The sequence below is a fragment of the Grus americana genome, chromosome 35 (assembly GCF_028858705.1).
Source record: "Grus americana isolate bGruAme1 chromosome 35, bGruAme1.mat, whole genome shotgun sequence".
In the NCBI taxonomy this organism is placed as follows: Eukaryota; Metazoa; Chordata; class Aves; order Gruiformes; family Gruidae; genus Grus; species Grus americana.
In genome coordinates this window covers 117,162-133,241 of record NC_072886.1, presented here as the reverse complement: position 1 = coordinate 133,241, position 16,080 = coordinate 117,162, and the positions used below count along the sequence as shown (strand labels likewise).

At 50.9% G+C, this 16,080-nt stretch overlaps 1 protein-coding gene across 2 annotated transcripts; it reads left to right on the top strand.

The window, feature by feature from the left end:
* Positions 1–1,515: 1,515 nt before the first annotated feature.
* On the top strand, positions 1,516–15,849 carry DPF2 (double PHD fingers 2). Of its 2 annotated transcripts, XM_054808276.1 has the most exons (12): positions 1,516–1,598; positions 5,548–5,708; positions 5,795–5,902; positions 6,140–6,303; positions 8,396–8,488; positions 8,921–8,999; positions 9,862–9,903; positions 12,020–12,157; positions 12,429–12,557; positions 12,717–12,829; positions 13,604–13,685; positions 14,252–15,849. In XM_054808276.1, exons 1-12 carry the CDS (start codon positions 1,567–1,569, stop codon positions 14,326–14,328), a joined length of 1,218 nt encoding a protein of 405 aa, XP_054664251.1. In that variant the 5' UTR covers positions 1,516–1,566; the 3' UTR covers positions 14,329–15,849. The 2 variants fall into 2 exon arrangements, with proteins under 2 accessions (XP_054664251.1, XP_054664252.1); XM_054808277.1 differs by lacking the exon at positions 9,862–9,903.
* The last annotated feature ends 231 nt before the right edge of the window (positions 15,850–16,080 follow it).

The window sequence follows — 16,080 nt, the reverse complement described above, 5'->3', positions numbered from 1 at the left end:
GGGGGGGGGGGGGGCGGAAAATGGGTGTCCACAAAGGTTTAGGGGGTACAGGCTGACGCTCGGCTGTTGACAGTTCTACCTAACCTGCAACTTCTTCATTATCCCAAGATTTCCGGGCAGCAGATTAACACCACAATAAACTCGGCAAACACCCACGCCGACATTCGGCGTTTGACCCCTTCCCAACCCAGCCGTGAGTTCAGTGCAGCTGACCCTGCTGCGACACCTGTAACCGGACAGTCATCAACCATTAATCATAGTGACAGAGCGTTGATTTTCATTGACAGGGTAGGAAAATACAGCGGCTGCATGCACGCAAATAACAGCCAGTGCAGGATTAAGGGGAGGAGAAAGGGCAGAGAGAAAGGTTTAACCTCAGGTATAATCGAGAAAACCAATTTCCCAGCACATGGGAGGGAGAAAAAAAACCCACATAGAAAGTGGAAGTAAGAAGGAAAAGAGAGGAAATGACCTGGCTCCTGTTTTTGGACAAACCACGCCTGCCATGGGGTAACATGGGCAATCTTGTGTCTGCCTGCAGGATCAATTCTGAGATCTCTGGTTAATTTGGAGTTGATAAAAATGGGAAAAGGGCTAAAAAAATTAATTTTTCTGCATGAATTTCTAGAGAAAAAGAGGCTGGGGTGGGGTGGTTTTGAGGCATGGCTGTTGTGCCAGCACTGGCACTGAAAACATAAATACCTGTAGGGAATCTTTATGGAGGTTTGAGATCCGCTGGGGAGGACCCTCATTTATCTCATTTCATCCTCCCCCAACCCTCACCCCTCTTTCCTTGTCGCCACCTCCCAGCACCCTTCATCCTCCCCAGCCTGCCACACTCATCCTTCCTCATCCTCCATCCAAACACCCTTCATCCTGCCTGCTTGCCCTCACCCCCTTGTCCTCATCTCCCTTTCCATCCCCCCTCCATTCTTACCCTTTTTCCTTCACCTCACCTCTTTACTCTCCCACATTTACCTCCCCCATCTATTTTGCCCCTCATTCTCCCCCTTTCCCTCTGATTCCCCCCCATCCCATTTTCCTTTGCCTCCTTGTCTATTCTCCCCCTTCTTCGTGCCTCTCCCCTCAGCTTCTCCCACCTTTCCCAGCACCCTTCATCCTCCCCAGCCCGTCACACTCCTCCTTCCTCATCCCCCATCCAAACACCCTTCACCCCACCTGTTTGCCCTCACCCCTTTCTCCTCACCTCCCCTTTCCACCCCCATCTCCAGTCTTACTTTTCTTTCAGCCCAGCTCTTTACTCTTCCCCCCTCCATTTTGCCCCTCACCTTTTCCCTTCATTCTCATCCCTTTTTCCTTTGGCTCCTCCTCGACCTTCGCGCCTCTCCCCTCAGCTTTTCCCGCCTTTCCCACCGCGCACGCGCAGTGCGACACCAGCGCCACCCTTAGCGCATGCGCCGATGCAAGATGAGGGCGGGGAAAAGCGACTGCGCATGCCCACACGGACGGGACAGTGGTGCTTCTGCGCAAGCGCAGAGCGGCCGCCCCCCCTTCCCCGCCGCGCATGCGCAGTGGCCGGCGCAGGGCCCCGGCGGCGGAGGGAAGATGGCGGCGGTGGTACAGAATGTGGTGAAGCTGTGAGTGCGTCTGTTCTATCCTCCCACACGCACCTCTTCTCCTACGGAGGGGGAGTGGTCCGGTCCGGCGTGAGAAATGAGGGGTCCGTCCCCTCCAAGCCCTGGGAGGAACCGAGTGGGTGGGGGGGACACGCTCATTGTTCGGGGGGAACTTTGCTGGGGAGGGGGGGCGGGGGGTGTTTGCTCCGTACGGTTCTGTGAGAGGAGACACCCCCCTCCCGTGGTGCCGTAAGGGGGTTTATAGAGCCCTGGGGTGGGGTCCCCCGGGAGGGGGGGGTATAGACTCCAAAGGGTGGGGGTCCCCCCTGTATGGCCTTGTGAGAGTGTCCTGTAGAGGCCAAGGGGTGGGGGGGTTCAACCCTATACATCCCTGTGGGAGGGTCTTATAGATTCCAAGGGGCGTGCTTATCCCCATAAGGTTCTTTGAAGGGGGTCTGATAGAGTGGGAATTTCCCCCTATATGGTCTTGGGAGGGGTCCTATAGAGCCCCGGGGTGTTCCCCCCCCCCCCGCAGTGAGGGGGGCTCTATAGAGCCCTGCATGTGGATGTTCTATATGGCCCTGTGTGGGTGCCCCTACGAGTGGGGCACCCCCCCATGTGGCCCTATATGATTCCCATATGTCCTGTTTAGGCAAGGGGGAGTGGTCCCTACTTTATGATCCTATGTGGTTGTGCCCTGTAGAGCCCTGGGAGCGGGAGGGTCTCCTCTATATGTCCTTGTGAAGAGGGGAAGCTATAAAGCCCTGGAGATGGAGGTTCCCCTTCCTATATGGCCCTATAAGAGAGGCCCTGCAGAGCCCCAGGGGTGGGGGTGCCCCATAAATTCTGAGGGTAGGGGTCTACCCTCTATATAGCCTTCCAAGGAGGGGCATATATACCCTCGGGGGGTTATGTAGCGCCCCACTATCCACCCTGCTATAGCAAGGGATGTACAGGAGATCCCCTGTATAGCTCTATAAGGGAAGCCCATCCCGCCTGGATGGGATCTGGGGACTTGGAGATGTTTGTTGACCTTTTTTTTGGTGTCTCCAGGTGGTTTTTTTGGCATTTCTGGGTTGGTTTTTCTTTGCATTTCCCTCCCCCCCTCTTTTTTATTTTGCATTTCTGGGGGTGTTTTTGCATTTCCAGTTTATTTTGGCATCTCCCTTTAGCTGGCGGCACCTCAACCACGGCACCCTTGCGTCCCTGCTTCAGTTTCCTCCAAAACCTTCCTTCTCGGTGGGGTGTTGGTGTAAAACAGGGTGCAATTCGCATCCCCCAGGTCTCCTCCGATGAGACAAGGGTTCGTTAAGAGCTGCTGGGGTCTCCTCTGATGAGCTGGGGTTCATTAAGAGAGGCGACAGCCGTGGGTCCATCCGTCTTGCGGCCTTTTTGCCCTTCAGATCCATTAATGAAGCTCCTGGAGAAACCTGTGGCCGGCTGAGGTGGATGTGCTGCTGCGTTTCCAGAAACCCTCATTTCCAAGAAAAGCACAAAACCATGAGTCGCAAAACACCTTTTTCAGACTCTTTTTGCACTGAATTGACAATCTGAGGTTTCACAACACCGCAACTTTCCTGGCGCTTCTGTGGATCTGCAGCTTTCGGTGAAGTTGAGCACGTGAAACCGTGTCCCTTTGTCACAAGAACGTATTTTATTTATTTTAGAAGCCGCCATTGTGTTTCCAGCTGGATTTTTTCAGTCGCAGCTCGCCAGTGACGATGGTGGAGAGGAGCGTGACAGGATTAGTTTATATTTTTTACTCTTTAAAGCTGTTCCCCAAGCCATTCTTGTATCTCTGGGTACTGTCGGCAAAGAGTTTGGTCTACCAAATCCCTCCCTGCTTGATTTGTCTCCAAACGATGGCAGCGGTTAGAGCAGGATAGTCTGCTCCGATGATTTTTTTGGGGCTTTAAATCACTTCCCTTCCTGCAGTGCGTGTTAACCGCCTCAACACGAAGCCCGCTCGCTGTCCCTTTTCCCGGCAGTTTTGGGGACAGTAGTCACATCTTTTTGTTTTTTTTTTTTTTCAGCTGTTTCCATGCCGTAATCTCTTACTGATAGTGCTAAAACACATAAAACCACATGGTTATATCCACAGCGACCTGCTGACGCGATGTGTTTTACTGGAAGCTGCTCTTGAGGGCACTTAGGACTTTGCTTAGCAGCTGTAGAAGGCTCTAAGCCAGTCCAAGTCTGTAGGGAGCAATAATTAGGTTCGTTAGAGCTGTTTAAAACACATTAGTCCTTCCTGACGGCTTCGTTAGCTCTTTGCTTCTGCATTCGGTGCAGATTTTAGGTGACGCTTTTCCTCGGCGGAGCTTTTCCAAGGTTGTTACGCGGCTGCACGTGGGGATTGGTGTGTGTCCGTGCCCCGAAGGACCCCCAGGTTTTGGGAACGAAGACCTCTGGGCAGCGTAAGGGAAGATTAGAGGGTCGTACATCGAAGCTGGAGATGAGATCGCCGCTCTTAACATTCCCGTGGTCCCTCTCCATCCCCTCAGCGCTCGGGGAGCACTTTAAAACCCATTTCACAAAGTTTTTTTCGGCGCTGAAGCCAAATCGTGGTGTGTTTCTCGCCCAACTCGGGAGCCCTCTGTTAAGTTGCAGTTAAAACAACCGCAGATTATTGTTTTGGAGGCTGTTTGCCTCTTCCACCCCCCTCCCCAAACTCTGAAGTCCAGCAGGAGAGAAAGAAGTTGGACAACAAACTGTTTTTGGGTTTGTAGTACCATAAACACCAAGTTTTCCTCCTCTCTGCAATCCTCCTGTTGGCAGGACGTTACAAGGAAGTTTTAGGGCTCCGCTGTGTTGGTTATCGGGGCGCAAATTGAGCTATCGAGGAGCGGCATGGTGATTTAGGAGGAAATTAAAAGCTTTGGGAGGGATTGACGGCCCCAAACTCCACGAGCGTGACAGTTGCCTGGGATTTGAGCTCCCTCTGCAGCCAGCAGAGAGAAAAAGACCATTTGGGATCTTTCTTACCACTCTTAATTATTCCCGGGACGCTGTTTCCCCTCTCGAAATCATCATTTACATTTAATATTTATCAATATCTTCTTTTCACTTACTCCCTCTCTGCCTGTTGATTTTCTTCTGGCCATCTCCCCCTCACATTCAACTTTTACCTGTGCTGGAATAAAAACCCCTTGACAAAGCCATTTCTGTTCCGTCTCCTTTTCCTCGTGCTTCCTCGCATCTTTTAGCTTGTTATCTGCTCGTTTAAATTAACTGTTTCAGGAACGTGGGTGATTACGGAGCTCCTTGGGCTCTGTGCAGTCATTCCAGCTGGTATTAAAGTACCCAGATCAATATTTATTGATAAAAACAAAGAGTACGTCTCCTCTCCCAGCACCGCGGAGGGGAAAAGTCGATTTTCTGGCAGCCGAACGGACTTGTCTCTTCCCTCTCCCTGCCACGTGCTGTGGGAAAGATCTCACCGTCCGAATTAATTACTGTAATTACAGCTACGAGTCTGCGACGTGGCTGTTGCAGCCCTGACAGTCTCCAGTTGAAGGAAGAACGTGAGGATGTGGCGCGAAGAGGTCGTGCTCTTAGGAAAGAACTTAAGGAAACCGAAGAGATGCCCACAGCTGCTCGAATCCATTAGTAATGTGGAAATGCCGGCGTGGATTTCTCACAAGAGGCTTTGGGAGCATGAAAATGCTGAGGGGATCTCTTAACAATGCTGCCGGCGACAAGGAAGGGTGTAATCGCCTGTCGTGGCGGTCCCTGCATTTCTGTCTGGGCGAGGGGACGTCTCTGTCCTCAGCAAACATCGCATCACGTCCCGTTTTCACCTTGCAGAGGAGATATTTTGGGCTGCGGTTCCTCCGAGCGGGGATCCGGGAAGGAACACAGTGTTTTCCCCTCTCAATGGATGTGTGCCCGGACTGGAACTGAGGTTTGGGGTGTTTTTGGGCAAACGTTGAACCTCTTTTTTTTTTTTTTTTTTTTAAACACCTGTCAGCCTCGGGGAGCAGTACTACAGGGATGCCATGGAGCAGTGCCACAACTACAACGCCCGGCTCTGTGCCGAGAGGAGCGTCCGCCTCCCTTTCCTCGACTCGCAGACCGGCGTGGCCCAAAGCAACTGCTACATCTGGATGGAAAAACGTCACCGAGGACCAGGTACGCCGGGAAAACGCCAGCTTGGGGACAAGGAATGGGCACGTGTCATTGCTTCGGATAATTCTGGGGTATTTTTTTAATTAAAGGGTTAGCCGCTGGGCAGCTTTATTCCTACCCCGCGCGTCGCTGGCGGAAGAAACGCCGTGCTCATCCTCCCGAGGACCCGAGGCTTTCCTTCCCTTCTATCAAACCAGGTAAATCCTTCCCACTGCCACTTTCTGCAGGCAGTAAGGGGTAGAGATTTTGGCAATACCGTACCCAAATAGCACTGGATGATGGTAAAAATCAGTGAGGGTTAGTAAAACCCTTCGCCTGACCCTGCCGTGACGGGGAAGTTTGTGAATGTGGCTGGTTAAGATGGGATCTTGGCGCGTGCCGCCGTTCTGCCCTGATTTTTCTTTTCCTTTTTCCCCCCTCGCTGGCTCCTTCAGACGCTGATCAGACCCTAAAGAAGGAAGGGTTGATCTCTCAGGACGGCAGCAGCCTGGAAGCCCTGTTGAGGACTGACCCGTTGGAGAAACGTGCTCTTCCGGATCCCCGTATCGACGACGACAGCCTGGGCGAGTTCCCTGTCACCAACAGCCGTGCGCGGAAGGTACGGCAGAGAGAGCAATCTCCTCCTCTATGTTGGGAAAGGGAGCCTCGGGGTAAAACCTGTGCGTTTCTGCGAAACGCTCTTTTTAGTCACAGCAAAAAGAATTTGGGATGGATTTTGGGGGGTAGAGATGATGTTCGTGGGGCTACCGGAGAGCGGGAGGCCAGGGTTTGGCTCCCTACGGTGATGTCATGTAGACAGGTGGATGTTCCCTTCCTCACGATCCAGTTAGAAATTCCCGATTCCCATAAAGGCCTCAAAAAACTCAGGGGAAGGGAGGTTCTGGCCCAAAAAAACTGAGGGGAAGGGAGATTCTGGCCCAAAAAGCTCAGGGGAAGGGAGATTCTGGTCCAGAAAAACTCAGGGGAAGGGAGATTCTGGACTGAAAATTCAGTGAGCCACATCGCAGCAAGCACATGTTTTTCTTTTTGGTTCCCTGAGTAGAGCTGAGCCCTGAGACATCTCACCAAGCCAGATTCCTTTTATTCCTACTGTCACCCAAAGCTTTTTTTTTTTTTTCCTTTCTTTATAGCAAATTTATTTTAAAAAGTGATTTTTAGCTGTCGCACAGGAATAAGAAGGACGTTCAGCCAATTTTTCAGTGCTGTCTTCTCTGCCAGCCCTTCAAGAACGGGTTCTGGAGGAGAAAGCAGAGTTAATTTTTGAAACGAACATGTGGGAAGGAAGAAGCAGCCAAGGCCGAGCCTTTAGCAAGGTTCTAAGCGTCTGGCTTCTTTTTTTTTGGCATCAATAAATTAATCCAGGGTTGTTATAAATCACAATAACTAGTTTTGGAAAGGGTTTGGACTGACTGAAAGTCAAAACCGTCTCTCTGCTGCCTGGGAATTTGGGTTGCTCTGATGGTTTGGCCTCTTCCCATCGCAGTTGGCTTGTGGCGTATGTTTAATACCAGGGAAAAGCTGGTTTTTAACACCTGTTTTAGGATTTTTTTTTCCTGCTGGTTTGTTTTCCCTGTCCCTGCACTTAATCCCAGCCTGGTCTGAAAGGGCTTTATGCAACTGCTAATGAAGCTCAGAGCAGACAACCCCGATTTGGTGGAAAAATAAATGAGTTGGAGAGAGAGGAGACCGCAAGTTTGTCTTCTGCAGGGAAAAAAGGGGCCAGGATCTTCCCCTTTCCTCCCTCAGCTGGATAATTTGGATCCAGCAGCCGCTTTTTCACCCTGATTTGGTACAACTCAGAAACTTCTTTAAATATTAAGTCTCTACCAAGATCTGGAGCTGGATAAAACCTTCCCCACTCTCTGCCCTTCATCAGTCTCACCATTGCTTTACTGTTAATTGAATTTGGGATTGTAGGAGCTCCCCTGTTTCCCCTCGGAGCCGCAAATCGGACTTTAAACCCGCTGCTGCTGTCGTAGGTGGGGTTTTTTTGCCACCGAAAACACTCCACAGACATGATCCGTGGGGTCGGAAAGCTTTGGCTTAGCGGATCGCAGCCCGGGTTGGTACGGATTAATGCCGATTCAGGCCGGAGGGAACGTCCGGCACCACCAGAGTCTTTTTCCTGTTGCAGTCCTCACAAGACGAGCTGCTTTTCCAACCGGTCTGGTTTTCCTTAGACCTCTTTGTTAGCTGATGGCTCTAACGATCAGGTGATATCTCGCAAACTTCAGCTTGACCCGCCGATGGCTGCGGTTTAACAGATTCCCCCCCAAATAGAATCATTTTGGTTGGAAATAAACCCGAGGCAGAGCAAGGTGTGCGATATTGCGGTGTAATTTTGCTAAAACCCCCCCATATTTTCCCCTTCTTGGGCTTTTCTACGTGAATAGTTTTTCCAAACCTTGTATTTTTTTGCCTTTTCCTTGATTACTGGTTTTTCAAGCATCTTCACGTCACGTTGGGCCTTTCTGTGACTTATTGGGGGGCTAAAACGTACCAAATCCCTTCTCCCTCCCCCCAAAATTTCCCATCTTTTCTCCTCCTCCTGTATTACAGGTTTGAAACGTCTGCGGCTGCTGCTGGGCAGCCCAAGGCCGCACTGACGTATCTCGCTCCTAATTTTTTCCCTTTTTCCCCTCGAATCGTGCCAAGGATTTATCTGCAATAACCTCTTTTCTCTTCCCTAGCGGATTCTGGAGCCGGATGACTTTCTGGATGATTTGGATGATGAAGACTACGAAGAAGATACGCCGAAACGGAGGGGGAAGGGGAAAGCCAAGGTGAGGGCAGCTGGGTGGATCTGGCTGGTTCCCGGCATTATTTTTGGTGCCAATTCCTGGCAAATTTGAGATGTTGCCGGTGTTGAAACAGCCTCATTGCCTGCCAGGGCTTGACCGTGTCCGTGTTGAGCCTCCTGTTGGGGAAAAACTCAGACATGCTTGATGTCGTGAATGGGATGAGCAGAAAACATACCCTGGGGTCTTGTATAACTCACGTTAATGAAGGTTAATCACCCGAAACCACAGAGAAATACTTCTGCCCCACACAGCGGTCCTCGCCGCTTGTATCTGGCAGCCGTTTCGGGCTGTACCCAGTACGTGGCAGTGCTGGATCACACTTTTTTCCAACGCCGTATCACTGGTGGTATCCCCCTCACCACCCAGGAGCCACAATTTTACCTAAATCTTGATTATTTTTTTTTTTTCCCCTAGGGAAAAGGTGTTGGAGGGGCTCGCAAGAAACTGGACACAGCTATATTAGAAGACCGGGATAAACCCTACGCTTGCGACAGTGAGTACTAAAAAAAATAATATCTCTCCTCGCCGTTTAGGGTCCGGGAGTGGAGCCAGGCTGCGTTGCTTTTGAAATCCGTCGGGTTATCCGCTTGAATTTAAGCTTTAAACCTCCGAAGGTAGTTTTACGCATCCAGGGGAGGGTGTTTTTGAACCCCTCGGACTCTCAACCCTTTTCCCGACAATCGGGAAGATGACCGGAGTTTTCCCACCAGGGATACACGGTTCTCTCGCCCCGAGCAAAGGACCATGCAAACATCCAACACTTAGAAGTGAGAATAAACCTCTCCCGATCTTGCAAACACCCCCACAAAGGTTGAAAACAGCCCCCCCGACCCTTTTTCCCAGCTGGTTTTCCAGTTGGATCCGTGTCTGTCAGCCGGCCATAGTTCTCCCTCCGCCCCTTGCATTGTCATTAAAGCCAATTAATGAGTTTGTAGCTGTCAAACATAACACCGTTGCGCTGGTTCTGCTCTGGCTGAAAACCTCCTGGGGCAGGGATTTTATTTCCAAGGCCGTATTTTCCTGATCCCAGGGTTTCTGATGCTTCCTCCTCAAGCTGGGGAAGGAGGGGGAAAAAAAAAAGAAAAAAAAAAAAAAAAAGGCAAATTAACAGGATGAACGGAGCCAAAAAAGGGCAAGTGAGGCTTTGAAATTACCTTTCTCTCTTCTTCCTCCTGTCCTGTGAGAGCTGACACTAGCTTCTTCCAAAAAAAAAACCAACCCCCAACCCAAAGTAGTTGTGTTTTTTCCTCCCCTTTTTTTTCTTGTTTTAAGAGTTCCGTCTGTCGCTTGGCACGGGTGCGTGTGCGTGACCTGGTGTGTGTGTGTTTTCTCACGACTCTCTTTCTGTGTTTCAGATAGTTACAAACAAAAGCATACCTTGAAACCTCCCGATCGAGGTAGTCCACTCTCTGTCTGCTTTTTTTATTTCCTTCCTGCCTTTCTTCTCCTGAAAACGTTAGGGTTTTTGGTTTTTTTTCTGTTTGTTTTTTTGGTTTGTTTTCACCAAACCTCGCTGGAGCCTGCGGGAAAGGGGCGGGGGACGCGGGAGAAAGGGGAGGGGAAAAGCCAAAGGCCACCAGGCGACGTCAAAACCAGCCTCCCCGCCGGCACCGGGATTCGGCAGCTCCTCTCTGGGTTCACTTGACCCTTTTCCAGCGGGGAAGAGCGGTCGTGCATGCCGACAGAGCGACCTCCCGAGAGGGAAAACAAAGATTAATCCCCCCCTACGGCGACGGGGATGGGAAAAAACACACGGTGTTTCCACCAAAATCCCTCTCTAGCTCCCAAATCCCGCGCTCCCAGGACGTGCCCCCTTTTAAAACACGCCAAAGTACGTTGCTGCTTCTTTTGCAAAAAAACCCCAAACCCCAAAACACCTCTTTGCTTTAAAATAAGCTCCAAAATGGATCAGCTGCAGGTGCAGGTTGGATGTTGGCTGTGAATAAACACCCGCGGTCAAACCGGAGAGCTGAATCTTCGTGGCAGCTCCTCTTCCTCGCTGTTTGGGAGGAGGAAACCCGACTCGTGTTTAGATACCGGCCTGCCTGGGTTTTTTTTTTGGGGGGGAAAAAGGTCAGTTTTAAACCCTGCGGGGGGGGGGTAAAAAGAAAATGCCTGCCAGCTCCGCGTGGCTGCTCACGGGGCCGACCCCGTTGTGCCCTCAGTTGGCTCTGGAAAGCTGGAATTTGATGTAATAAGGTTGTAATTGCTGCTGTGGCTGCTTTTTCGAGCTGTTCCAGACCTGCCAATGCTGAATGTTTGCCCCAGGTTGGGAATCTCTGTGGTTTTTATCCCAAAAAGCCGATGCCGACTTGTTGTATCGGGATCTATTGGGGAGGTTCAAGCCCCGTTCTCGGTGAACAGGTTTTTCATCCCCACACGCTATTTTTTGGAGCTATTTGATGGCATGGGGGGGGATAAAAGCCCTGGTGGGATTTCTCCAGGCTTCAATTCCTGGAATTGGATCTAGAAAGTTCTGGGATGTTCCAGGAAAGCTCCAGGTTCAGGAAATCTCATCCCAAAGTGACTTTTTCCACGATTTGCCTGAATGCCCTGAAAATGTGGGGAAGACCCACTGCCAAATTGGTCCGTCTGGCCCTGTAAATCCCCCTGGTTTTTTTTTTGGGGGGGGGGGTTCACCCCAATTCCCTGTCCTCATACCCGCTCAGCCTCTCTCTGTGCCAGCAGTAGGAGGTTGCAAAGCCGGTGCCGGTTTCCGTTTGTCCTGCCTGTGCCTGTACGGGGCTAAAAGTGGGTTTTGGGGTGTTCTCGTGGCTAAAAAGCTGCCAACCCCCCCCCCTCCCCCGAAAGCTGGGAACCTGTTCCCTGGCCGGGAAGGTGTTTCCCCGGTCCATGGGTGCTCAGAAATCTTCCCCAAGGAAGCGCCTGCTGCCAGATCAAGGGTGAAAATTCCCAACCCCACAAGAAACGGGGCGGAAACGGGGCAAATCGATGGCATTTGGGGCGGTTGGTGATTTCACGCCGCGCTTGGGTTGGGTTTGGAGGAGGGAGCGGAGCCCGTGGCGGCTGCCGTTTCCCTCCTCGGTGTCCTAAAAAGAGAGGTTTCCCCTTTGTACACATTGAAGAAAACCTCGATTTTTTTTACCCAGCTGGTGTCGGAGATGGTTTTTGAGTGGGAAATTCCCTCCCACTGGAATCTTTCCGACTGGATTTTGCCACTTGGATTGATCTCCGCATGGTTTCGCTCCTTTACCTTAACGAGCTGCCGTCGTTATCCATCCGCGGTGGTTATCCATCACCCACCAAGTCAACTTTAGCCTGCCGCAGCGGGATGCACAGAGGTTGTGATGCATCTCTGGACCCGATCCCCTTCGTTAAGGGTCTTCTTGGGTGATTTTTAATAAATTCCTGGTAATTTTGGGGGCAGAAGGGGAGCAGCCATCTGCGCTCAAAACTCAGAGACAGGACCAGGGGATGCCAGATGATTTTGGGGTGCAGGGTTCTTGCTTTCCCATTGGGTTGAGCTCAGACTTTTCCCATTTTTATCCGTAGTTTGTGGGAAACGATACAAGAACCGGCCAGGATTGAGCTACCACTACGCTCATTCCCACCTGGCTGAGGAAGAAGGCGACGACAAAGACGATTCGCAACCCCCCACTCCCGTCTCGCAGCGATCAGAGGAACAGAAATGTAAGCAAAAAAAACCCCAACCCCCAAAAACTCCTTTCTGCCAAAATCTCCATTGTGAAAAAGGAAGCAAAGCTGGAAAACCGCGCCCCGTGCCAGAGCAGCATCCCTTCCCTGATGCTTTTCAGCACTGCAGCATCGCTCTGGTGCTCAGAAATTGCTGGGAAATCTGCTCCGAGCATTGGAATTTGCATCATGGAAGTGTTTTCTCCTGGTCCCGTGCAGAAAATCTTCACCCCACGGCTAATTGGTCTCTCCCATTCTACTTTTCCAGCCAAGAAAGGACCTGACGGCTTAGCTTTGCCCAACAATTACTGCGATTTCTGCCTGGGAGACTCCAAAATCAACAAGAAAACCGGGCAACCGGAAGAATTGGTCTCGTGCTCGGACTGTGGGCGATCAGGTCAGGAGGAAAAAAATCCTCGGCATCTTTGCCTGCTCGGAAGAGCCGAGGATTTGGGTCAAAACTGGGGAGAAGGTGGTTTGGTTTTCTTCCTCCTTGCTGTACAGATCTTCCCTAATCCCCTTCCCTGCCGTCACTTTGTCTCCTGCCTGCTTCCAGGGCATCCCTCCTGCCTGCAGTTCACCCCGGTGATGATGGCGGCCGTCAAGACGTATCGCTGGCAGTGCATCGAGTGCAAGTGCTGCAACATCTGCGGCACCTCCGAGAATGACGTGAGGAAAATTTGAGGGGGCTTTAATAGTCCATAAGACACGGGAGAGGCTTTTTTGGGGGAAATGATCGAGGTTTTAGTGGTCCATAGGATAGAGCAGAGTCGTTTTGGGGGGGAAATCTGTGATTTTGTAGTCTGTAGGACACGGGAGAGGCTTTTTGGGGGGAAATTATTGGGTTTTTAAAGGTCTGTAGAACAGGGCGGAGTCTTTTTGGGGGGAAATCTTTGGGCTTTAATAGCACATAGGACACGGGAGAGGTTTTTTGGGGGAAATCTGTGTGATTTTACAGTCCATAGGATATGGGAGAGTCTTTTGGGGGGGAAATTACTGGGCTTTAATAGTCCGTAGGACACGGGAGAGTCTTTTCAGGGAGAAATCTTTGGGGTTTTAATGGTCCGTAGGACAGAGCGGAGTCTTTTTTGGGAGAAATCTTTCTGCTTTAATAGTCCGTAGGACACAGGAAAGTCTTTTTTTGGGGGAGATCTTTGTGATTTAAAGGTTTGTAGCACAGGAGAGTCTTTTGGGGGGAAATCATTGTGCTTTTAAAGGTTTGTAGCACAGAGCAGCCTTTTTGGGGCGAAATCTTTGGGCTTTAATAGTCTGTAAGACACGGCAAAATCTTTTTTGGGGGGAAAAGATGATGCTTTTGGTAGTCCGGAGGACATAGCAATGTCTGTCTTTTTGCTCTGGTCCCTTTCGCGTGGTCCTGAAGCCAAGTTTGGGTTGAATCATCCGAATTTTCCCCCCTTCTTTTCTCCCCCTGCCTCGGCTTAGGACCAGCTTCTCTTCTGTGACGACTGCGACCGTGGTTACCACATGTACTGCCTCACCCCCCCCATGTCGGAGCCACCTGAAGGTGAGTTGTCGCTCCCTCTCCACTTCAGAAATGGGTCAAAACAAGTAGAATTCAGCCCAGAATATTTCTCAACTGCTTCTACTCATGTTTTTTGGGGCAATCGTGGATCTCTCGTGTCACGATTGAATATATTGGGTCTGTTGTTCCAGCTGTTCCCTGATTTATTCCTCCTCTGCTCCACTGGAGTAGCGGAAAAGCCTTTTATCACCCCAAAACAACATCCCTTGCGCCCCAAAATTATCTCCATATTGGTCGGTAAAGCCGAGAGGAATCGCTCTTCCTTCTCCTCCTCCCACCTTCTACTCATGGCGTTGAAGGAAAAAAAAACCCAATCCCAAAATCTCAATGACGCCTCAGAGCCGGTTAATTATCCCAGCGATTAATTATCAACCCCTCTCCTGGCCGCCTTCACTTGAAGGTTAGCGAGGAGGAGGAAGGTTTGCGGGGTCACAAACCCACAAACAGCCCTGTAAACCACCCCCTTCCCTTATTCTCTATTTGTAATTAGGAAGCCGTGACCCTTAACGAAGCCCTAACGAGCCACCCACATGTCCTTCTCTTTGCAGGGAGCTGGAGCTGCCACTTGTGTCTGGATCTGCTGAAGGAAAAAGCCTCCATCTACCAGAACCAGAACAACTCCTGATCCCGCTCCGCCGACGGAACGAGCTCCCCGGTGCCCTCGTTCCATGCATTTTCCCTTTTTTTTTTTTGGGGGGGGGGCCTTTTTTCTTTTCTTCTTTTTTTAACTTTCCCCATGGTTTTTTGGTTGATTTGGGGTTTGTTTTTTTTATTAATCGCTCGGGGAGGGGATTGTTGGGGTTTATTTTACTCATTTTTGCCACACGAGGGTTTTGTTTCTCACCTCCCCCTGCGAGAACAGGGTGACGCTGCCGTGTCCCCACCCCGTGAAGTGGCTTTTGGGGGTGTCACCAAAAGGGGAACACGTCTGGGACAGGGCTGCCCTTCCCATCGCCGTTTCCTGGCTTTTCCACCCAAAAATGAGGCGCCCAAATCCACTCAGCGTGCCAAAAAACTCGCTTTTCCCCCTCCTTTTCTTGGGAAAATTCAGACCCCTGCGCTAGCTGGGGTCGTGTTTTTGGGGCTTTTTGTTAATTCTTTTATTTTTGGGGGGGGGGGGGTGAGATGATTATTTTCTTCCCGGTTTTATTTTTATTTCCTTTTTTTCCCTCCCTGTTTTTTACCATTTATTTTCTTCCCACCATCTCTCCTGCCTCGGAGGATGCTCCCCGCACCCCAGCCGATCCCCCCCTCCTTCGCAGACGAGGCCTTACACCTCGACATCCTCCTCCAGCTGGCACGAAACGGGGCAAAATCCCTCCATTTGGGGATTTTTCCCTTGCTCCCACACGGCGCAGAGGGAGAAATACTTTGCCCCGTCGTCGTCGTCATCCCCCCCCCAGCCCGTCACGGTCGCACAGGGTTTATTTTGGGGTTTCGGGGGGGATTTCTTATTTTTTTTGGAGGGGGGGAAAGCTGCTTTCACCCCCAAAACGCCGCTGACGGGGAGAGGCAGGAGACACTGCTGGTTTTGGGGCTCTCTGGGGATGCCCCGATGTCCCCGTCCACCCCCCCCAAGGGTCCCGTTGACTGAATGTGCCTGTTTTTTCTAAAAATCAACTTAAAAAAAAAAACCTACCTCCGAACCCCCCCTCCCTGCCACCGCACCCTAAATTTCACCTCCCAGAACCCTCCCCCGTCAAAAGAGAGGAGCCAACCAGGACGGTGGCAGAGCAGCCCCGAAACCGGCCCCATGAGCAGAAAAATGCCCCAAAATGACTAAAAAACCCCATAAAAAACCAACCACAACAGCCTAAAATTAACCAAAACCACTCAAAATTGACCAAAATCCCTAAAAAAAGCCCCAAACACCACCACACCAGGAAAAAAACAAACAACCTCGGATCTGAGTGACGAAGCGGCTCCAGCCTGGTGGTTTCTCTCCTCCCCCTCCTTGAGCGTGATTCGGGTGGAAATGATAGCGTTTTGGTTAAAAATGGGTGGTTTTCGCCTGTTTTTGCACCCTGATGGGGGGGGTGGGACAATGAAATGTCCCTAAATGGGTGGGGTTTACCCCAATTTCCCCTCGGCAAAGCTTCACGGTTGTGTCTTATCCGGATTAAAAAAAAAAAAAGTGACACCAAAACGGCTTGTTTTCATAATAAAAATGGATAGAAAAATGCAGTGGTGTGGAAATGAGGGTGTTTTGGGGAAAAAATGGAGGGATTGGGGGGGTTGGGGCACTGGTACGTTGGGGTACCTGGGTTTGGGGTAAAAACCCAGATATGAGGGCTGATGGTGGGGTTGTGCTGCTTTGTTCTTTGGGGTAAATAAACCCAATTTAGTTGCTTGGATGTGGCTTCCCTGAGGGCTGCTA